This window comes from Lepisosteus platostomus, chromosome 5 (genome assembly GCF_059453375.1).
Source record: "Lepisosteus platostomus isolate fLepPlt1 chromosome 5, fLepPlt1.hap1, whole genome shotgun sequence".
NCBI classification, from domain to species: domain Eukaryota; kingdom Metazoa; phylum Chordata; class Actinopteri; order Semionotiformes; family Lepisosteidae; genus Lepisosteus; species Lepisosteus platostomus.
In genome coordinates this window covers 53,580,298-53,604,466 of record NC_142615.1, presented here as the reverse complement: position 1 = coordinate 53,604,466, position 24,169 = coordinate 53,580,298, and the positions used below count along the sequence as shown (strand labels likewise).

The window sequence follows — 24,169 nt, the reverse complement described above, 5'->3', positions numbered from 1 at the left end:
CGTAGCCGTGAACTCTGCAGGATGCAGAGGCAAAAAATCCAAAATCCAAAGGGCGAGATGAAAAAGGGAAAAGTCAAGTCGAAAAACTAAGAAAGCCAACAAGGAAATAACTAGAAAACTCTAAGATGGTTTTCAATAGTGAGCAGGGTTTGGTGTGAGAGGGAACTTTAAATACTGAAGGGAGAGGAACGTGGTTGGATAAATGGTTCAGGAGTGAGAATCTGTGGAATCAGGTGCCTGTGAGAATGTGATGGGTTCAGTTAGGAATTAGAGCGTGAAACAGTGGGTTTGGGGATGTGGTGGGGTTTGCGAAATGTGACACTGAGGCCTTAAAAGAGAAATGAAGGAGGACTGACATCTAGATAGTCAGCAGGAGCAGCTTTTACAGAGTTTTACAGAGTCATTTTTAAATATGAATTCCACATTATGAGTATGGTTTAGACTTTCACCAGTATAATCCAGCCCCTATTACAATATGGCAGAGAGGTTAGAGGTACAATCATAAACAACAGACCTGAAATTATTGAATTACCCTAATGAGCTCAACAGAACTGTTCTAGTTCATTTTTATTTATATCCAATTGAGTGCTGAGAGCTCATCTCTCAAATAAATCTGGGCTCTTCTGATCCAGTCTGACAGAGACATGCTGAGAAAGAATCAGACCCTGGGCCAGTGGCTACTGCAGTTGAACACACAGTTCAGCACTGATACCATTGCAGCACAATACCATTAACACACACCTGAAACTGACTAGATCCACAGACTTTTCTCTACACAGCACACAGAAACCCCAGCAAATTCTCACCTCACCAGTATTAAAGCAGTATGTACAGAGAACTAAATACAGACTAAAATAATATTTTACTCAATAATCATTTTTTATAATTTACTTCTTAATGATAGATGGTAGGAATCGGAAGGAGCATTAACAGCAGCTAATAATACGCTGGGCAAACGTCCCGAGATCGAATTCTTCCGCGACGGGGGTACCTTTAAAGCGGAGACGACGGCACCGAAAATTTTTGGCGCGCCCTCTCTTTAAAGCCCTGGCCAAATACGAAGACAGTACGTACAGTTATAATTCAAACGGAATTAAAAACTACACATCCCAGTTACCATGGTGGTGCTTGTGATCATTGCGTTTAACCAACGAAACAGGGCGAAAAATCAGTCACATGACTTTGGGGCAGAGTTTCGAAAGCTTAACCTATCAGCAACAAAGCGAGATTTACACGATAGGCTACCTCAAACTGTCAGTTACACGACTGTGTATGTCGCTTAAGCCACTCCTATTTGGCATTTTAGTTATGGAGGCGAGAAGACGCCCCCCCCCTCTCTGGGTGCCTGATTTGCCGCCATCTTTAACCGCTTCGTGTCCAAATCGCAGTAGCTACGCGTACGAAATAAAGTTCATCCCAGCTACAAAACATATATATTTTTGTGGTAAGAGGGAGCAAAACATCAGTATTTACTGCTATTAATTAGTGTACGATTTATAGTTGAAATCTGAGCCTAGATATAAAGTTAGATATAAAGTTAAAATCTCGACAAAGCAATGTAGGAAATACAGAGAAAAGAAATCCTTTCTGACATCTAAAATCAGTTTCGATCAAGGTCTCTAAAACGAACAAGAAAAAGAGGATTTTCGGAGGGCAATTACGCTGTGTTTATATAGGATAAGTGATCTATGAGCAATCTAATTTCTTGTTCGTTTAAAAAAGTGAAATGTCAGCTGCAAAAGATCACACCAGAAACAGCACTCTCTCTGCCTGTCATAGACGTTCAGGAAAGGCTGAATGAAGTCATGTCAAAAACAATAATTCGGTGATCAATAATAACAGTTGTAGGACAAGAAACAAAAGATAATGAAAACTTCTTTAGGCTAAAACTCAAGTTCATTCTACAAATTAAGGCAAATGAAAATTCAGGATGTTAAAGTGCTAGAGGTGTAAAAAATACAAAAATGCACATGAGTAAAAAGTTTTAGAAATGGAGCAGGTGTTGCTTTGAAATAAGCAAACAGAAAAAAAGCCATGACTAAAGTGCAGAAGAGGGATGCAGGAACACTTGCTTAGATATACAAAAAAAATCACAAAAAGGTGTATGTTACAAAAGAACATGCAAACATGTTCATCATGTACATCAATTTCCCTTCACAATCAATAAAGTCTTATCTATAAACATTAAACAGAGTGAGGAATCAGAAAATTAGCATGCATAAAAAACAGCAATTCTGTCAATAAGCCCTAAATGAATTAATAGCAACCATGGTTTCATGGAGGGCTTCTCAGATAGTTGGGCATTCAGGTAGATTGCCAGGTGAAAGGATTTGTAAACATACTTTGTTAAAGCAAGTCAGTTTTTTCTGCAACACATAAAAGACATTTTTCCAAGAAAGTTTAGCCTTTGTCACTAATGAAACCACTAAATATAGAAATCTTAAGATTTTGTTATTCAATGTTGGTAGCAGGATGAACTGTGCTAAGTGTATATTTTGTCGCAGCGTTGCTGCAAGATGTTAACAGTGAAAAAAGGTATTTAGAAATGAGTTATTTCAAGAAGAAAATGTTCAGAATAATTGCAAATCTAGCAGGATAGAGAAAGCACAGAAAACAGGCAGTTAGATTGATCAGATTAGTATGAAAAGTCATTTAGCAAAGGGAATGAGAAGAGTGACAAACTAGTATGCTTTAGATCTTTTTATCTGGACCAGGAAAAACTGATCATGTTTCTCTATAACAATAATAAAAAACTTTATTTTATATATCACCTTTAAAAGTGGCATCTCAAAGCAATACAGTAGATATAAAAACAGATAAAAGGACCACAGATTACAAAGTAAATACATATAAGAAAGACAAGCAGTTAGAGGTGCTACCAAAATTAGAAAATGAAGCAGATACAGACACTAAGTCTTCTGAAAAGAAAGGTTCTGAGGTTAGATTTAAATGCACTCAGGGTACGTGACTGATATCACTGGGAATACAAATTGAGAGCTCTGGGGTGCAGCTAGAGAAGACCCTGTCACCCACAGAATGTAGATGTTCTTGAGGACAGCTAGAAGACCAGTCAGACGGACAAAGGTGGGGAGTAGACAGATAATAAGCCATATACTGTAGGTACTGAATGAGGATGAGGATTTTGAAGTTGACTCGAAACCTGATAGGTAACCAATGCAAGGACTTGAAAACAGGTGTAATGCATCCCTGATAGGATTCTCGCTGTCATATTCTGAACATATTGAAGATTGCTCAGTGTGGATTTAATTTCCCCAGTGAACAGGATGTGCATTTATTAATTCTAGAAAAAAAAGCCTTTCTTGATTTCTCTAGTTCTTAGTTTATCTAGTTCCCTTTAAAATAAACTATTATTCCACAATGCAGAGTATTACATGGACAGTATTTACACATGATATTTGTGATTTAAAGAAATGAACACAAGCAGCTTTTCGAGATTTAAGTGTTGGCTGAGTTATTGCAGGATAAAAAACTAGAGATGTTGGTAAGAAGATAATTTTGGGATAGCTGAGGAATACACTGATAAGAAGAACACTTCCTAATGGGGTTAGGCATACTTTTGATGAAGATGATGAAGTTAACAGACTGTATGTTTACATAGATACTGAAATGAGGATTGTATTTTAGATTTTGTGTAGTTGCTAGCATTGAACTGTGTGTTGGATGCACATGAATTGAAGGAATGGGCAAACATCGCTGATGCGGATCCACAGAGCCAGCATATTAAGATGTTTATAATTAGAGGCAATTTGTTTAAATAACTAGGTATGGATACTGATATGCAAGAGAGGTGGAAAGGCTGTTTACTTAAGCCAGCACTATAAAATATTTTATTCTCAGTGAGATGCTGCCATTTCATAGTGGGTTTCTAACACTGTGTATAGTTCAATCCACACAGTGCCTTTACTTCCATCCATTTCTAATCTCTTTATCCAGTACAGAGGATTTGGAGCCTATCCCAGTAAGCAACGGACACAAGGCAGAATACACCCCGGACATAGCGCCAGTCCATCACAGGACAGACAGACACAAACACACACACACACCAGGGCCAGTTTTCCCATAAACCAATTAACTTACCAGTATGTTTTGGAGTGCGAGAGGGAGTCATATCACACATATGGAGAAAAACCATGTAACCCAGAGAGAACATGCAAACCCCACACACACAGGATGGGACCTGGGACCCCAGTGCTCCAAGATAGCAATGCTAACCACTTTGCCACCATTATAAATGGATGGATATCTTAGTTATCTTTCTAGTTCACAGGTTTGCATGCAAAATTTAATTTTGAAAGCCACTGAGACATCAGGTACTACTGTTGTATTTATGAAAAAGAAACAAAACAAAAAGCATACTAACAACTGTGCCATCCTACTCTTTAGTTAATACAATTTATTATTTATAAACAGTTAACATTGTTAGCAAAATATTTTGAATTATATTTAACCCTATTTTTTCTTTAGTTTTATATTTAACTTATTATATGATAGTCAGATTTAATGTATATTTGAACAATGAAAATATATTTTTACAAGATGCGGGGGAAAGTGCAACAAATTATTACAGTGCTAAATTTAATATTGATTGCTAATAGTTTATGCTAACACCTAACTTTCTTAATTAGATGTATTTAAAACAGTGAACTAAGTGTAACATACCATTCAGAAATACAATCGAGAATAGTTTTGTGGTGTTTGTATGGATGAAACGTTTCTAAAATGTATAACGTAACAAAATTAAAGACGATTAAAATCTGTAATCTTTCCACTTGTAATGTCATTAGACAGAACAAGAAGTTTCTGCTTTGTCTAAGGATGGTATCAAAAAGTAGTCTAAGTGGTGAGAAAGCTGTGCTTAATGATAATTAAGTGACTTAAAAGTAAAAAGAGATGGTTCATATTGCTTGATTAATTTTAAAAACTAAGTTATAAATGCAGACGCGATCGCTGCCATAAGCGCTCCAGGCAGTAGAACGTTCGTTCTGTACTGCTGAGCTCTGCGCCTCCTCCCTCTCTCGGTGCCGCCCCCCTCTCTGACGGAGCGCAGTGGGCAGTACGCTATTTTCAGAGCCTCTGATTGGGAAAAAAAGACCTGCTGATCAGTTTCACACACCAGGAAGAGAAAAGAATGGGATTTTTTCTCTTCGAAACGTGTGTTGTCTTTATGAAATTCGTGTATTTTAAACGTTTAATTAAGAAGTAAAAACCTTACAGCGTACACAAAGATTCTGAGCTGATCACGAGGAAGAAAAATCACCCATTTTTCGCGCATAAAAAGTGGTTTTTAACTCTCGAAACCTGTTTTTATATGTTTTAAAGTGGTGCAATGTCTAAGTTAAGCAGGAACACATCATTATATCTCATTATTTATTTTTTTTTTTTAAATTTAAAAATCGTTTGCCCAGCCTACTAATAAGACTCAGAGAAAAGTTAAGAAGAATGTTAAGAAGTTAAGTTGTATGTATTTGTATTTGTGGCCAGACTGGATTTTTATCAAATTCCAAAACATCGGATACCCATGATGTCACGATTGTAGTCCCTCCACCTTAAAGGTGCTCCCGGCTCTTTCTCTTCAGACTTGATTTTGTGCACCTGCCCCCTGTTTCAGCTCCATTATGGTTTTAAATTTCTGTTCCTGTTCCCTTTCCCCCTGCCAGTTCCGACCCGGTTCCTGTTTTTAACCGCCAGTCTTGGATGGACTGCCCCGCTTTGGACCTTTTGCTTTCATCCTGGATTTCGCATTGGATTCTGTTTTGGATCGTTTGCCTGAAAAGGAGTCAGGAATGAAAACGGGGGGCATGTCCAAAGTGCGCAAGTGTCCAGGGGGGTGATTCAGGGGTTCCAGAGGTAATCCAAACAGGGAATCCAAAATGGGCAAAGTCCAAAGCTGGGCGGTCCATTCGAGACTAGACAAGATAAAACAAGAACCGGATCGGAACCGGCGGGGAACAGGAACAGAAAATAAAACCATAACGGAGCCAGGCGATTCCAGGTCCCAGGCTCGCACTATATGGGAATCTGAGGCTGAAACAGGGGGCAGGTGCAGGTGCACAAAATCAAGTCCAAAGAGAAAGACCCTTAAGGGGGAGGGACTACAATCGTGACACATGACATACCTATCCATTGTCCAGGATTCTGACTTGACCAGTTCAGGTTGAATAGTCACATAGTTTTATTGTCTCATGAAGTGAAATCATGTGGTTCAGCCTGTCTGGCATGTGGTCTGTAAAACTGTCTCCTCCCTCCTGACAGACAGCAGACAGGAGGGGTTTGTCCTGCTACTGCTGGGTCTCCTGCCTCTGTTTGTACCTCTGATCTGTACACAGGAAGAAAGACTTACTGTGAGGATTATTGTCACAGCTTGCAGCAGGACAGCAGCCCTGGGAATGGGAGGATGGACTGATGGATCATGATTATGGACTCAAGATCAGTGAAGGAGTTTTAATTGTCCTCAATGCTAGAGACTGGTTAGAGTCTGTCTCCTACCTGAACATCTTACTCCAGCATCTGCAATGTGAGAAGGATTATACTGTTTTACATCTTGTTTTTCACAGTCCCTCAGTGCAGACTCTGACCCCTTGCAACGGACCCAGCTCAGCACGACTGATCCAGACCCTGGTCCAAAGTGAGCTCCATTTGGTGCTGAAAAAGCAAATCCACAGCCCAGCTGTCTGCAAACCACCGTAGCATCATCCAGATCCCAGCTTACATCATTGACTGTCCCCCACTCTCCATCGTGATACACTTCCACTGTCCCCTCACAGGGACTGGCACCATTCACCAGCCTCACATCAGCACTGCCTGGAGACAGAGAAAGTAATATTACCATATCTGGAGAAAAAAAATCTATATATGTAAATATATACAGATTGAAAATATTTCAGATAGGTTAATTTTACTTAAACCATTTGACTGGATTGCTACTCCATTCCCCGGTGAACGATAAACAGGTTACATGCAGAAACTGAAATACAGATAGTGTACTAAGAGCACTGTGTGTGAGATTCTGGAGAGGCTTCCAGTACAGTGACTGTGTGTGAGATTCTGGAGAGAATACCAGCATAGTAATTCTATGAATTCAGAGGGCTGGGACTTGTATGTCTCTTTTTCTGAGAGCTGTGGCCAGTACAGTTGTCAGTGCCTTTGGTGTCAGAAGTCTGATTCGCTGATGCTTGGTTGTTTCTGTGTCTCAGGCCTCATCTAAAAGTTGTGTTTTCTTTCTTTTCTTTTCAGCATGGAATAAAGCTATTACTTCTTCCTTTGCAGCCTAAGCATGCTGACACAGCTAATCACCTGAACAAATTTAAATCCGTTGTGTTCCCTGCATTTTATTATTATTAATAGGGTAATATGAAGGGGTCTAAGAATGAGGGTCTAAGAAGGGTGTTCTGTCATTTAACTGAAGTCCATTTGCAGTTCTACTATTATCATCAACGCCCTCCGTGTCACCATTTGCTTTACATGTGCACCACGTTTCTTACAATGGAGTTTGCCATCTTGCTCCAGTGCATAGCCGCATGACAAAAGTAATATTTCCAATCAACATTTACGCTAAACAACACATATTGACCCGCTTCTACATAAACGCTAAACCAAATTCTAGTTATTTCCACAACTCAAACATATTTCCACATTTCTGTGCGTGAATATGCTGGACAGTACGCTTCTCAAAGCGCTTTACAGGATAACAACAACAATTTACAAGTTCTGGGAGGAAAAATATGATCAATATTAATAACAATAATAAACATTATTTTATATAATGCCTTTAAAGGTGGCTTCTCAAAGGGCTTTACAGGATAACAACTGATGAAACAACAGTGGCTCTGGAACAGTTTTCAACCATGTCATTTTGTAAAAAGGGGAGATATGTGAACAAGCCAAAGCCCAAACATCCACTGAAGGTTCACGTCTGGGGGGGTGTATCTAGAAGAGGCCCGGGACCACTTCTTATTTTAGAAGGAATTATGGATCGTGAATTCTTCGTGGAAGTTGTGGTCAAATAACATGCCGCCCCATATATCAGGGAGCACTTTGGATCAAGGCACCGTTTCTTTCAGGACAATGATCCGAAACACACAGCAGCAAGGGCGAGGCTTATAGCAGAAGGAGTGAACTGGGTGAAAACTCCAGCTGAAATCCCTAGATTTAAATCCAATAGAGATGGTATGGCATTCCCTGAAAGACTATATTTGTTAAACTGCTAAACCCAGCACAAAGCAAGAACTGATCAATGCGATTTACAAGTTCTGGGAGGAAGAACTGACAGAGCAAAATTGCAACAATTTTATTAACAGGCTGTTGCGTGTTCTTCCTAAGATTGTTGAGCGGGGGGTATTCAGGAATGTGAGTTATGTGAGTCAGATTATGAATAAAGGCATTTTATTAAAACCGCATTCGCGTTTGTCTGGGTGCTGTACCAGCTGTATAGAAAATTAAAGTGCTCTTTTTCATTCAATGGGTGTCTGAGTCACTGTATCTGCCCTATATACTGTAATAATGCCACAATATGTCTTTTATGTGTTGCAAAAAACTGACTTGCTTTAACAAAATATATTTACTAATCCTTTCGCCTGGCAATAGACCTGAATGCCCAACTATCTGAGAAGCCCTCCATGAAACCAAAAGAACCACAATTGAACGAGTGTTGATAATAAGAGAATAAGAGTTCCCGTCACCCCTATTTCCACTTAAATCTCAAATTAATTAAATGTCTCTATTGATTCACAATCTGACAATGCAATGTAAATCGTTATCTTTGTCTTCTGCATAATAATGTTCCCCTCTCTGTCCAGCATATTAATAATAATAATAATAATAATAATAATAATAATAATAATAATAATAATAATAATAATAATAATAATAAACTTTATTTTATATAGCGCCTTTAAAGGTGGCTTCTCAAAGCGCTTTACAGGATAAAAACAACAATAACAACAACAATATTGTATTTCATTGCACTTTGAAAGATTATCTTTTAATCAATTGTTGTCAGAATATCCCCCCCTCCAAACAAGAACAAAATTGCAACAATTTTATTAACAGGCTGTTTCAGTAACTTAAAGTATATATTTAAAGTAATAATTTAACAATATATGTAAATGTTTTATGATATGTCTATGTTGTGAATGTCTGTAGATTGTATCTTATTTTTAGTTTTTGTTTTGTTTCACGTTAATGTTATAAGGGAGAGTGTCATAGAGAAGACTCCTTTACCCCCATCTTGATTAAAATCGCAAACATGTGTTCCATAAAGTAGTTTTATTTTTTCACAATCTGGCAATACCAGACAGAATTCACATTCACTGCGGCCAACTGGCCTTGCAGATCAGAAACTCAAGGAAGAAAACAATTATCGCGCCCGGCTTCTCAATGGAATTGCTTTAACTTGCTAATGCGTTAGTGTAACAGTTTGGGTGTGGCAAGCTTCTAATGTCTCCTGACTTGTGTGAAAGGAACCCGTCTTTCATTGGAAGACAATGAACATATTCTACCCACACATGAGATTATAATGCGGGTGCGGTGGGGTGCTGTACCAGCTGTCAACAAAAACCAGCTGTCAAAAAAAGTTTTTATTTTTAAAAGTCAATTGAGTGTCCATAATATTGCTATTTTGCTATTGCTAATTGCTATTGCTACTGATTGAGTCTCTGTGTCTACAGTGTTTGTAAACAAACTAGTTTCACAGGTATTTTCAACTCATTTGAAACCAGTAAATTTCAAAAGTCACAAGATTTCGAAACATGAGGGCGGCACAGCGGTCGGCTCTGGCTCTCCCATCTACTGTATGCCGATGCACTGCAAATCCCCGTTACCCCCATTTTGATTTAAATCGCAAACGCATGTTTAATTAAATGTCTTTATTGATTTACAATCTGACAAATGCAATGTAAATCGTTGTCTTTGTCTTCTAAGTATCTTAAACTTTCAGCATAGCTTTCTCCCCATTTAGATTTATTTTTCTTGGGATCTTGGGATCAAACGTGGAAAGATTAGATTGTGATCGTTTTTATTTTTTAAAAACATTTTAGAAAAGTGTAATCTATACTAAAAAGCTGTATTTATTTAATACCACTTGATAGTTATATTAATAGAGATAAGAATTCAAGTTGATACTATTTAGACTTTTAATTATTTTAAACTGTATTACAGCATTGTACACATGCTTAAAAAAGAAGAGAGAAAACGCAACATTTCGGCTGTGAAGTCTTCTTCAGGTGTGAAGGTCTTCTGCTCAAAATGAAACGCTAAAATGTAATGTAGGCTGTGAACTGGTTCAACTATGATTTGGGCTTGATTGAGATCACTGCCTTCAAATCCTGCTTGAATCCTGCTAAACTAAAAATTAGACACAAGAAGAGAAGAGGCTCTGGTGAAATTTCTCTGTGAACTGAAGAGTTAAAGTGTAAAGTGTCTCCTCCTTTTAACAGGAAGAGACGTGGTGCTTTAAACAAGAGAGTGTGGAGTTACTTTTTGTCAATGAAAAAGTGTGGTTCCATAAGAATCAGTATACTGTAGCTTCTGGGAAATACATTTTTCCTGCATTAAAGTTTAACCTGTCCAGAGCGCCCTACATCTTTTTTAAAAATTTAAAAAATCATTTGCCCAGCCCAAGGGGGGGGGGTCTGCTCTCATTGACAGCTGACACCCCTCCATACACTCAAGTGAAAAATTAATAACGTCAATGTAAACGTCATATTTACAATTTGTTGATAATAAAAATGTTAAGTTCTCTAAAGCTTTCTCAGTCAAGTATGATCATTTACCTAAAGAGCATGCGTAGGTAGCAAAAGATCAGCTAAACTGGGAAGATGTGACACTGAAGATATTATTAATAACCTTTTAAATCTGAAGGGAGATCTAAAGGTATCCACACGATAGACGTTCCTGCTACTAGAGCGATTCAGAGGGAAAGACGGTGACTATTCGTTGTTATTAAAAAATGACTTAGATTCGAACATGTTGTGATATTGAGAAATATAAAAAAGTCAATTAATTATCCATAATATTGCTATTTTAGTTTTTCAAAGAAATGTTTGTTAAAAGAAAATGTATAGTGATAGCTGGATTTGAACAACACAGTCACATGAGAAGTGCTGAAACAGTCGTACACATATCAATAGATATGTGTATCTACTGTACTACTGTTTGTGTTACAGTACATTAATATAATTATATCGTTATTAATTTATTTAGATATGCAATTCCATATTATATTCCCTATTAATCAAATTCTAAAAGTATGCTTGTTTACTCCGGTATCGAGCGTATTCGCAGAAAAGCTTAAAACTATCACTTTTCTCACAGAGTACTGTATACTGTATAAACATACTGTAACATGGTCAGAAGGAGCAAGGAGCACGTAAAAACGTTTCCGAAATAATCATATGTAAGACTTTGATGCTTAAAATGTTTAGGGAGAAATGGAATACTGGTGTGTATTTTTTCTTTAAAATACCAAGACCAGCAATATACAGTTTACATAATATGGATATGTTCCTAATTTAATATCATTTATCACCTTCAGATGCGTTATGCTCCTATTCCTTTATGCTCAGCTACTTAAATTTCCCTTCAGTGGTAAAATTCCATCTGTATGTAACATGTATAATATTAAATTATTAAATATTAAAACTAGCATTCAAATGCACACCGACCAGATAGCAGTAAACCGTTCTTATTAAAACTCCACATAATCAAAAGGAAAACTAGACCTTATTATCTGAATCTTAACCATAGAAGACCAACTCAATTATTTATCTGTCAAATTTTACTCAAATGTGCAAATTGCTGCCTTCCACTTCTGTTCCAGACCCTGTTTGCTATCTGTGTGGAGTTTGTATGTTCTACCTGAGCTCACATCTTTTTCTTTTTCTCTGGGTTCTCTGGTTTCCTCCCAGATACTATCAAATTCTCCCTGGTGGGAGTGTGTGCATGTCTGTGTCTGTGTGTGTGCCCTGTTATGGACTGGTGTGCTTTCCAGTGTGTCCGTTGCTTGCTGGGATTGACTCCAGCTGCCCCAGAACTCATTCAATAAAGCAACTGTAACTGTTATTCCTTGGTTTTAATTATAATATAAATTCTTGTTTTACTATTATCTAAAGCAGTAAATAGTTTTACTACACTACAGCCTGTGCTTTTCAATGTCTAAACACAGCAAACCTACATGAACCTTACAGAAAAAGTTGTTTCTGTAATAAAACTACCACAGTCTCTAAAAAAAAATACTCCTTTCGAGAAACCGCTGAGGTCAAAATTAGTTTCACATCATATTTACCTCCGATATTCCATTTTTTATAACATATTAACCTCCAATAGTGTCTCAGTCTCTTTTAATTAATTTCTCTAAAATTATTACTGGCTTAAAACTGTTCAAGACTTAACCTCTTATAATATTGGACTATCTAATGAGCTTGTATGAAGTATGAACACTGAAAGTATCACATACTGAAAAAAAATACTAATCTTTAATAATTTATTTACCCCCAATACTACCTCAGTCTCATTTAATTATTTAGTGGGAAAACATTACTGTCTCACACATTTTCCAGTATTTAAATATGTCTTTAAATCTATTATCATACCTGCCCTTAATAATTCTTCAAGCTAAAATATCACCTTCTCAATAAATTATTTATATAAACATTCCATATGTAATAAAGCCATAGCCCATAATAATAAAATATACTCCTGTCTTTAATAACACTCTTTTCTGTATAATACAAAAGAGTAAGAATATTACATACAGATAATTATACTGGAGGCATAAACTGAAGATAAGAGTTAGTAGCAGTAGACTGGCAGAGGTGATGTTATTAAAAATATAAAATTGTTCTAAGCAAATCATTATTTTTTCCCGACTTACAGACCAATAAAAATCAGTTTTAATGTTTTCTTATAAATACCCACAATCCTGGATTTAAAATAAAACATTAAAACCTCTCATCCAGAGCTCATTTACAAATTATGTTGTGCAGCTTTTCCATCTAAACTTTAATTTCAGTTGTTGTGTGTCTAGACAGAAGAAGACTCAACACTTACTGGCTGAGCTGTGCAGCACCAGGACAGCAAGAGAGAAGATAGACAGGCAGCTCTCCATTGTCATCAGGACAGAGCGCAGCTGAGACCCCTGTCTTCACCCCTGAACCCACAGGGCAACTGAGCTACTGCTCCGCACCCCAGACCCCCAGTAACAACACAGCCCCCCGCCCCGCCAATCACACCCAGCACTGCCTTTTCAGACTGACAGCAGGAACCTCTCACACAGGCGGGACGGCCAATCACACAGGGCCCTTTCAGTCTTCTCCATATATATCAGAGACACATCACTGTTTCCTCTCCCTGAAGACACTCCCAGCAGCGCGGAGGAGAGGAGAGACAGGAGCAGCTCTGTGTCTCACTGGAGGAAACACAGATACAGATACAGACAGCAGGGCTGCAGGTGCTGCAGGGGCAGGAAGAGATCAGATATTAAACTAAAAAAATTGTAGACAAGTATTCTATTTTTAAATCAGTATCAAGATTGATACTTGCAGTCTGTATCAGGAAGTGTCTAGAACGTGGTCCTGTCTTTCTGTCTGTGTAAGGCAGTGTCCAGTGGCTGGTGTCCTGAATATGTTCCTGTCTTGCTGTCGGTGTCAGGCAGTGTCCAATGACTGGTGTCCTGCAGTTGTTGTGTCTCCAGACAGTAATGTCTTCTGGTCCTGGTCAAGGGCAGTGTGAGGAGAGCCTGTGCTCAAGGTGGCAGTGAGGTCATTCAGGTCAGCACAGAAATACGGAGACAAGGTGGACTGAATAAGAACTGGCTGTCCTGTGACTGTGATCAATAATTTAAATGAAAAAGAAAGAAAAGCCCAGCAGTGAATGTCCCTTATGTACTGAGCCTGTTGGACAGCAGCTCTTCCAGTTGAGTCTCTCAGACCCTGAGCCTGTCTCTGTGCAGCTCCAATCCACACAGATGTTTCAACCCCTCCAGTTGTGACCCCAGTGTCTCTCTGTGTGGAGCCGACTGCATGACTGAGACTCTCTAACAGCACAGTGGAGCTGAACTGATACTGATAGACTGATGCACCACTGGGCTGAACAGTGTGAGGGCACAGCTCACATCCTCTTCTTTATTATTATAGGCAGTAGGAGCAGCAGTAAAATATTAGTAGTAGCAGTAGTATCAGTGGCAGGAGCAGTTGTGGTAGCAGTAGTAGTATTAGCAGTTATGCTGTATTTAAACTCTCCTGTTCAATATAGCAGAGTTCTTGTGTTACAGCTTCACCATAATAGCTGCAGCAGCAGGAGCCAAAGAGCAGGAGTCAGTTTCAAATTTGAAAAAGCAACAAAATTATGAAAAAAAAGTCCTTGTTAATACAGTGGTGATTTAAGGCAGAGCTTCACTGGAGCTACAGGTCAGGCTCTGCAGTGAGTCTGTGGTTTTTGCTCCTCCGAGCTCTTCCAGCACAGGAAACCAGACTGTGCTGTGAGGCTGTGGGTGTCAGTGTGATGAGGGAGCTGAGAGCTGAGCTGTACAGGGAGACACACAGGGAGCCCAATATTCAGAGCTCCAGTGCTGCACAGTGAGACACAGGAGAGCCCAGTGTTCAGAGCTCTACTGCTGTACAGGGAGACACAGGAGAGTCCAGTGTTCAGAGCTCTACAGGGTGACAGGTCCTCTCCCCACACAGCTCTCTCAGTGTGTCTCTCAGGGCTAAACAGGAGGGTCTGTTCCTGTCAGAATGGAGACTTACTCTCAGAGCTCCAGTGTCTGTATGAGGAGACGCTCTCAGACCTGACTGCTGCCAGAGCCTCTGAGCCTGAGTGGCCATGAGCACTGAGCTCCTCAGCAGCTGAGAAAAGCCTCCTGTCTCCTGTGCTCACAGTGTGGTTGAACACCTGCACTGTCTTCCTGCTCCTTCTCCTCTCTCTCCCCCTTTCTGTCTCTCTCGCAGTGTGTGCTCTTATCTGTCCATCTCTCTCTCTCCTCTCCTATCACTCTGACAGTCTGTGCAGAGTATCTGAAGGGGATGGAACATTGCTTGGCAAAGGAAAAGACTTCTCAGAGGCAGAATAAAACAAAAATATATTTCTCCTCTCAGTCAGATTCAAAGCTCAGACTCACACACAGAGCTCTGGGTCCCTCAGTACTTTACCCAAACTCCTACCTCCTGAGCAGACAAAAGCTCATCCCCATCCTTCTCTTTATCCTGACAATCCAGAACCAGAGGACATTGAGACAATCAGTGCTGCTACATGAATAATATCAGACAGAACAGCCTGGACTCAAGTCACATCTCCCCTTTTTCTCCTTCCTCACAGCCTCTTAGAGACAGAGCAGAGCTCCTAGTTCTCCTCTCTGTGAACTGGGCTCAGTGGTCACTGATCTGGCAGCTGTGGGCTCTGTTCCAGGTCAGGAGCAAGAGGCTTCTATTAACCCTTTCCAGGACCTCCAGCCCCTCAGTATTACTGTCCTGATTCCTTGTCTTTACTGTAAGTCACTCCTCCAACCCTCTGTCAGAAGTGTTTTACTGAAAATTGAGCAATATGTGTTTATCTCTTATTATTATTTTTACTGATTTAATGAACAGCAGTATTGCCACTCTTATAAGTGTAATATGATTATCAGCTGCAGCAGACTGATGGTCTTGTCTACAATAGTGACCAGTTGACCAGTCTGTAGCTCTGAGCAGTGGGACTCAGATCACACAGAAGACCTTTCTGTGTGTTATTCCACACCAGCCCTGGGATACAGCGTCTCCCACACGTCTCTCACGGGGAGTCTCATAAATATACAGTTAAACAGAGTCTGATAACAGTTATACAGTTAATTAAATCATCAAACCGGCTGAGGAACTGAGAGCTCGAGTGGAAATAAAACCAGGAGATGCTCTTCAACCTCCAGGATCAGGAGTCTGATCCTCCTGGCTTCTATTCTGTGGAGATTCGTGTAAAACGCTTAAAAGCGCTTATTACAGGGACTTGTGCCCTTTCTCTTCTGCTCTACGGGAGTATGCTTTACAACGCATTAGTCTGTGAAGTAAACTATTTTTTTTTTGTTTAATAAATTGCATTTCTCGGTTTGTCGGTTTCCTTCTCCAGCTGTTATGAATCGCCTCTCTTCACAGCCTGGTGTTTTTTCTTTTGGAGATGTTACAGTATATCTGTAAGAAAAGCCCCCCAGGCTCCGGACAGCGGAGACGCGCTCTGCTCTGTCAGAAAGAGCGCTGTGATGTCACAGACAACAGCCAGAGCGCCGGGATCAGAGAGCGAGACCGCGGGAGGAGCGCTGAGAGCACGGAGGAGAGATATTGATCACGTATCTATCGACAACCAATTAATTCAACTAAAAAACCTTAGAATCATCTATTAACTTCACCGATTGGTGAGTACTGATTCTTTTCTTTCTTTAAATTCTTTAAATATCTAGAAAACAGTCAATACAGCCTGTATCGATCAAATACCATAGTGCGTTTAGTGTTCATAATGTTCAATCCCAAATTAAAGAATGATTATTCAAATGATTGTTTAGAAATTGTATCCTAGAGCTTGGAAATTATATTCCAAGTTGATAAATTTGTGTAGGTAACAGTTTAAATGCATTTTTCCACTGTTTACAAATTATAAGTATGGTAACCACGGCGACACGTGCCACTTCACCGTGCCCAGCTAGGTGTCTCGCCTTCGTCACAAAGAGTGGTTTGACGTCACGGACTAATACTAATGCGAGTGTATTCATATTTAATATTAGTGAGAGTACAATCGGTAGCTTTAATATTACTGCTAGTGTTCATGTCAGTATTAATGGTGATTGCGCTTCTGATAGTTTTGATGCCAGTTTTCATGTTAATATTAGTTATAATTATAGAGTTACTGTTAGAGTATTTACACTAGTAGTCATGTTAGTTTTAGTGATAGCATTACTGTTATTATTAGTATTAGTAGTGTAGTAGTAGTTTGTGTCAGTGATAATGATAGTGTAATTCTTAGTGATAGTGTTACTGTTTTAATGTTAGTGGCATTTGTGTTAGTGTTAGTTATACTGTATTTGTAGTTATGAGTGTGTGTGTTGGTGTGTGTCTATAAGTATTTGTAGTCTATGTGTGTGTCTGTGAATGTGTGCGAGTATGTGTGTGAGTGTGAGTGTGTGTTGTGTCTGTGTGTCTGTCAGTGTAAGAATGTGTGTCTGTGAGTGTGTGTGAGTGTCTGTGTGTGTGTAATGTCTGTTTGTGAATATGCGTGTCTGTCAGTGTGTGATAATGTGTGTGTAGGTGGGCTTGGGCTCCACTCGTGTGTCTGACAGAAGTGACCCATCAACAGGTGTTGAGGTCCAGAGTCGCCTGAGAGTGGAACCACTTTCTAGATTCCAGACCAACGTCCAGAGAGCTGTGAGTGCTCTGTTTTTATCACTATTAGTAGTAATGACAGCAGTAGTAGTATTAATATCAGAATTAGTATTAGAATTTGTAGTCATGGTCATAGTAGTAGCAGCAGAAGTAACAACAGTGGTAGTTGGATTATCCAAGCACTTACTCCAGGAACTACAGTATTACACATTTATACTCTATTTTCCAGGTATGTTTTGTAAAGTGCTTTGATGTTCTGGATTAGAAGGTAAAATATAAGAAAAAATTGATTGATTGATTGACTGTGAGAGTGAAGTCTGGTCGAACTTGTTTGTCTAACTGAACTGTCCTGTCCACAGATGTCAACAGAGGTGAACAGAGAAGATGTCCAAATCCACCAGAGACTGAAGACAAGGTTGAGAGTCAGGCCCCAGACCCAGAGAGCTGTGAGTCCACTGCTGATCTTCTTCATATTGTGATTCTTCCTCTTCTTCCTCCTCCTGAAATTAAAGCTCATCGCAGTAGCAGGGCTCTATTGTCCTCTCTTGAAGAAGAGAAAGACTCTACCTGACAGTGTGTGCATCTGCGTGTGTGTTAGTGTGTGGGAGTATGTGTCTGTGGGTGTGTGTGCTTGTGAGTCTAGTCCTGCATATGTCTGTAACACAACTGTGTCTGACATCCCCATATCAGGAAGGAGGTAACAGGAGACTCAGCCAACACAGGTTTTGGAGCCAGACCCAAGACTCCAAGAACAGTGAGTCTGCATTATTATTATTATTAGTAGTAGTAGTAGTAGTAGTAGTAGTAGTATTTGTAGTGAGAGGGTGAGTGTGTTTGAGGTTGTGTGTGAGAGAGGGTGAGCATGTCTCAAACTCCATTCCTAGAGGGTCTGGTGCATCATCTGGTTTCCTGCCGAGAGGTCTTGGTTACAAAGTTGATGTAATTTTTGAATTAAACAAAAAATATTCTAATACTGTACCTTTATTCAGACCTTAAATATCCAACTGTGCCTTGAATATTTTGAGTCTTCAACAGTGAGAGACATCAAAATATATTATTAAACACATTATTTCCACATCTTCTTATGAAAATAATTAGCTTAATTGTTTAATTGGCTAGCCCCTTTTGGAAAGAAAGCATGGAGATGCACCTGGCCCTCCAGGGATTGTGATTAGGCTTGAGACCCATGGTCTACCAGAACTGGCCCCTCAAGAGGTCTCGGCAGGGATGTTGGGGATCATGAAGCGGTATAGACGAGGGCTGGATGTCACGACCACCAGCCTGCGGAGATCAACACGTAAGCGAGCCAATCAGCACCAGCAGCGGATTACTACTAACAAGCGCCGCCGCACGAGTTAACACACCTGCAATTGCTCTACCGTGCGGCACGCCGGGTTATTTATACCATTCGTACCTGATTCCCGTTGCTCGGTATTGAGTTCTCTTCTTGTTGCTCAGCCTAGCGTTCTCACCCCTCTTTTGCCTTCCTGGAATTCTGCCTGCACCTTTTGCCTTCGGACTTCGGATCTCGTCTCGCCCTTTGGATTGTTTGCTATCATTGCCTGTTTTGGATTTGACCCTGTAGCTCTCTTTTCGACTACGATTCTGTCTCACGTTTTGGATTGTTCGCCACCAGTGCCTTTACCGGATCTCGACTTACCTTCGCCTTCGGACTACGGCTCAGCTCCTGGATTTGCTCGGTACGTTTACTTACCTCCCTGCGACTCCTGCATCTGCATCGGATCCTTTTCACCTCTACAGAGCAGCGTTACACTGGACACTGCTTCTGAATCAAGGACGACACGTCACTGTCATGTAGGGTCATCTTGGCCCATGATGATGATGACAGTGTGTTTGTCTGTCTGGTAACTGTTTTCTCCTCCCCAGTGCTGCCGGGAGAAACTCCCTCAAGTTGAGAGAGGAATGGCCGAGCAGAGAGAAGGGCGTCACACCGAGACCTGGGGCAGATCTCACAGGAACGTGAGTATTGGGTTCAACAACATGGCTGGATAGCTTGTTCCACACACCCACCACCCTCTATGTACAGTAGTGACTCCTGTCCTGACTGTAGGGTCTCATCCAGCTCTCTCTTGAGACAAGCCAGGGTATCGGCTTCAACAACATGACTAGACAGCTTGTTTCACACCCCCACCCTCCTCTATGTAAAGAAGTGCCTCCTGCTCTCATTATTAAATGCTCTTCCCCAAGTATTAATTCTGTTAGACTAAGAATAAACCTGTACTGAGACACAAACTTGGTTGGCTTCTGCTGGTGAGACTAAAGCAGTCAACTTGTGGACAGGTCTCGACAGAGACGGACGTGACCCTGAAAGGCCATAGAGGGTCGTCCAATACTGAGGTGCTGAGCAAAGATTCTTCCAGTGTAAGACAACCAATGTGTTCTGCTCAGGATGATGCAGATGATAGTGTAGATAATGAAGGTGGTTATGATAATGATGTTGATGGAAAGGTGTTGATGATGATGATGGTGGACATGATGATTGTAATGATGAAGAAGGATATGGTAATGAAGATGGTGTAGATCATTTATTAGAAATGTGATGAAGATGATGGTGACAAAGATAGTGGAGATTGTAATGGTGGGGGTGATGATGATGGTGATGAAGATCGTAGGGGTTGTGATGGTGGAAGTGATGATGATGGTAATGGAAGATAGTGGAGATTGTGATGGTGGAGGTGGTGATGATGGTGACACAGTCATGCCTGTGTGTGGCTGTGTGTGAAAGGGAAGGTGGGGTTGGATCAGGTCTGCCGCTGTCATCTGATAGGACTGTCAGAGGAAGAGGGAGCAGACCTCCCCTGTGTCTCACCCCAGGCAGCCTGATATGTCTGTGACGTCTATCGAAAGTTTGGTTTCAGCTGCAATGATGGTGACTGTGATTGCTGGGAGACCAGGGGTAGGGCCTGGTCCTCCTGGAGAAGACCCTCTCAGTTTTCTCTCTGTCCTCCTCATGCCCTCTCTGTGCCCCTGTCCCCTCAGGCCAGCCAGCCAATCACCAGGCAGGAGACCGAGACCCAGCTGTGGAACTACCCTAAGGGCCCGGAGAGGGATCTGCAGAAGGACAGGGCATGGACCTCCTCCTTGGCAGCCCACATACCCCACTGCTCGCCCCCTCACACCCCCCCTCACCCACCCCCTGGTACACCCGCTCACCCGGCCCTGACCCCAGCGGCCCTGTGGCGGCTCAGGGAGGGCCTGCAGGTCGAGCTGGAGGGGCTGCTCCAGGAGGAGGAGATACGGGTGAGGACCTGGGCTCAGAACATGATATCATCTATCCAGCTGGACTGCCTGGCGCTGTACAATGAAGTCCTGCCTGACTTTGAATCAGAGGGTGCATACGCGGGATTGGTAAGTCCCTTAAACCCCTCCCCCTTGCTTGAATCACACTGAGGTATGCGGGGGCTGGGGCGACTCACTTCTCCAAGACACCTGCGTCATCCCACTCCCATTTCACCTCAACATGGTTCTGAGAAAATCTCCCGTCCCCAAGGGGAGAGAGACAGGAGCCGGGCTGGGCCTCCAGCCCTCTGTTTATTCAAGATTATTGCCTCAGGAGGTGGGTGAGGTGGAAGACACACTGTCTACAGATCACCACTAGGGACAGCGTAAAGCAGGGGGTGAGACTCTTGATCATGGATAAGGATAACAGTGGGATGACTCCCCCTCTCTTGAATCACTGCCTACTGATGATGTTATGTCACTCCAGCTCCTCCTCATGGTGGTGTCTGCAGTCAGGCAATTTGGAGAATTGTTGAGGGATGATGATGAATATTCACCTTTCTTGTTCTCCCAGGGCACAGGAATCATGAAGCAGGACAACTATGAGGAGGTGAAAGAGGCACTGAAATCCTACTTCGAAAATACAATGGCCAGGTGTGACTTATCTGAGGTGGACAAGTGCTTCCGCCAGGCTAAAGCTGAGCTTGACCTTATCCTGCAGAAGTACCTGGGAGATGTTGTGGCCGAGGTCTGTGAATAGCAGGTTTATTTTGATAAAAGACATTTCTCATCCCCTTCTATTGTTGGTGTCTATTTCATGTAAAGGATTTGACTTGAAAATTAAATGTTTAATCGACTTACAGGGAGTCTTCTTTAAGATGTGTATCGGATAGCTCTCCACTGTCACTTTACTGGACTTTTGAAGTAACCAATCTACAATGAAAATATATACTGCACATCTTAAGGAACATGAAGAGAAATCCGTGTGCTGATTGTCACCAAAAATGTCACAAATTAACCGCCAAACTGTTTAACATGTCCAGCCATCTCTTCCTATTTTGCAGTGATTATAATTCTTTCAGTTTCTTCTCTTGTATTTTCCTTACTGTTTCACTGTCCCCTTTCCCCATGTGGAGATTGATCCACAGACGAAACCCTGTTTCACCATTTGTTTGTTCAAAGTCTTTGGACTGACTTGCGACTTGCGAAGCCCCAGTGGCACAATCAGTCAGTGTGCACAGCAGAGTCATGGCGATGTTGTGTGTTCACACCTCACCTGGAGCAATGGCACCTACAGATCATATACAGCTTAACATCTCATATACAGCGTTTGAGCTGTCACCAGAAAACGCCTGGTTTCGAATCCCAGTCACTGCTGAGGGACAGTCTTTTTACAATTAAGAATTTAAATTGCATACTCTTTAGATTTTTAATAATTTGAAACTGTGTATTACAGAATGTCAATCATTAAACATTAAAAAGTAGGTATATTTTATAAAAGAAAGATTGCTCTTGTGGACAAAAGTACACAACCTTCCACCTTCATCATAAATATTTTAATTATGCATAAATATTTTATGCATCAAAGTCTTTAACTTGGTAACTAACATGGGTTCTGGTTTTAACATGCTTGTTCTAACATTATTAAGCTTATATTCTGTAATTCATAAAAAGTTATAACGTTTTATCCTTTTCTAAGAATTCGTAGTAAAAACACCACTTGCTGTTATTGTAAAAAAATAGATGTTGTAGTGATTTAACATCACTTGATAGTTATATTAATATGGGATTGTGTAACTAAGCAGCTAAAGTATCACAAGTGGACGTTTTGGAAACATTTTGATATTCGTTTCTTTAAAAAAAAACTTCTATTGTCATTGTAGTGGTAATGAGCACTGTAATTGTCATGAAAGCTTTCTTTCCAGACCCTATGCGGATGACACAATCCGGGGTTGAGTGAGGAAACACAGGGAAAAAGTCATGCAGGATACGGGAATAAAAACAGGGGGGCGTGTCCATGGAGTGCTGGTGGTCGGGGAAGGTGTAGCGAGGCAAACAATCCGGGGACGAGTCCAAAGAGAAGTCCACAAACAAGGCAAAAGTCCATGGCCAGGAGATCCATCCAAGACAGGAGATTGAAAACCAGAACCGGGTCGGGACCGGCAAGGGGAACAGGAACAGAAACTTAAAACTATGACGGAGCCAGACACATCCAGTACCCGTGCTCGCATGATACAGGAACCAATACAGAGCCCAGATTGGCGTCTGCGTCTGGCTTATAAGGGGGAACTAAAAAGGGGCTGGAACAAGGGACAGGTGTGGGGAATAAGGCAAACGAGGAAGGGCTGGAGCGCCCTTCAGAGGAGGGGTTTGCGATCATGACAGTAATGTACCTAGGCACACCTAGGCGCGATCAGAGCCGAATGCATAAAGATAGTCCACTATTATTATAGTCTACTACTACTATAGTCCACTATAGCTTATTGTGAACATGATGTGTCTTTTTCAGGTTTACACCTGAATTGAGAAAATCTATATTTTGTCTTCATCCAAATGTCATCAGCCAGTAATCAGCCAACAATTAAACTTGGAATTAAAACCAAAATTTAACTGTACTATATAGTAAACCACCTGGGATTGAACCCAGTCTGTCACGTCATTCAACAGGAAACCAGCTGGCTGGGCTAAAGGAGATCTCAGCCCAAGTGCCTGATTTGCTCTGGGATGTTGTGTCTGGCAAAATTGGCTCCTGCGTGTGAATTTGGATTAATTATTATACATAATGGTTTTGTTTTTAAGCATTTCTTAATGGAAATCTTTAAGTTAATCAAGGGAGGGTGGAATGCTTATTTTGTTTTACAATTGCCAGTAATTGGATCAACCAATTATCAACCAGATGGCCAAACGATTTTTTTTTTAAATTAAATAAAAAATAAGATACAATGACGTGTCCCTGCCTAACATCGCATGACTTTAAAATCTGTAAAAAACTGGTTTAGTTAAAAACCACTTTTTATGCGCAACAAAATTGGGTGATTTTTCATCTTCGTGATCAACTTTGAACCTTTGTGTTAGCTTTAAGATTTTTACTTTTTAATTAAATGTTTAAAATACTCGAATTTCATAAACGTAACACACTTTTCATACAGAAAAAAAATCACATTCTCTTCTCTTCCTGTTATGTAGGACACATCAGCTGGTCTTTTTTTCCCAGTCAGAGGCTGTGAAAATACTGCGCCCCATCAAAGACGGGGGGAGAAGCAGCACAGCCTGAGCTTTCGCAGTGCAAATGGCACCAATCGCGTCTGCATTTATTATTTAGTTTTTAAAATTAAACAACATCAATCATTGTCTTTGTCTTCTAAGTTCCTGAATTAACTTTAAGCATAGCTTTCTCACCATTTAGATTTATTTTTCATACCATCGTTAATCAAAGCAAGAGCCTATTGTACTTCACACACGTGGAAAGATTAGATTGTAATCTGTTGTCATAACAATCAGAAATAAAATAGTATGTGATATTTGTGTAGATGAAATGTTTCTAAAATTTATTTTTTTAATTAAAAATGATTAAA

At 40.6% G+C, this 24,169-nt stretch overlaps 1 protein-coding gene across 1 annotated transcript; it reads left to right on the top strand.

Moving 5' to 3' along the window:
- Window positions 1-475: 475 nt before the first annotated feature.
- On the top strand, window positions 476-21,451 carry LOC148669306 (uncharacterized). Its single transcript, XM_088631001.1, has 6 exons — window positions 476-486; window positions 17,789-17,800; window positions 18,045-18,108; window positions 19,242-19,334; window positions 20,355-20,723; window positions 21,169-21,451. The coding sequence occupies exons 1-6, from the start codon at window positions 476-478 to the stop codon at window positions 21,352-21,354; spliced, it is 735 nt and encodes a 244-aa protein (XP_088487127.1). The 3' UTR covers window positions 21,355-21,451.
- The last annotated feature ends 2,718 nt before the right edge of the window (window positions 21,452-24,169 follow it).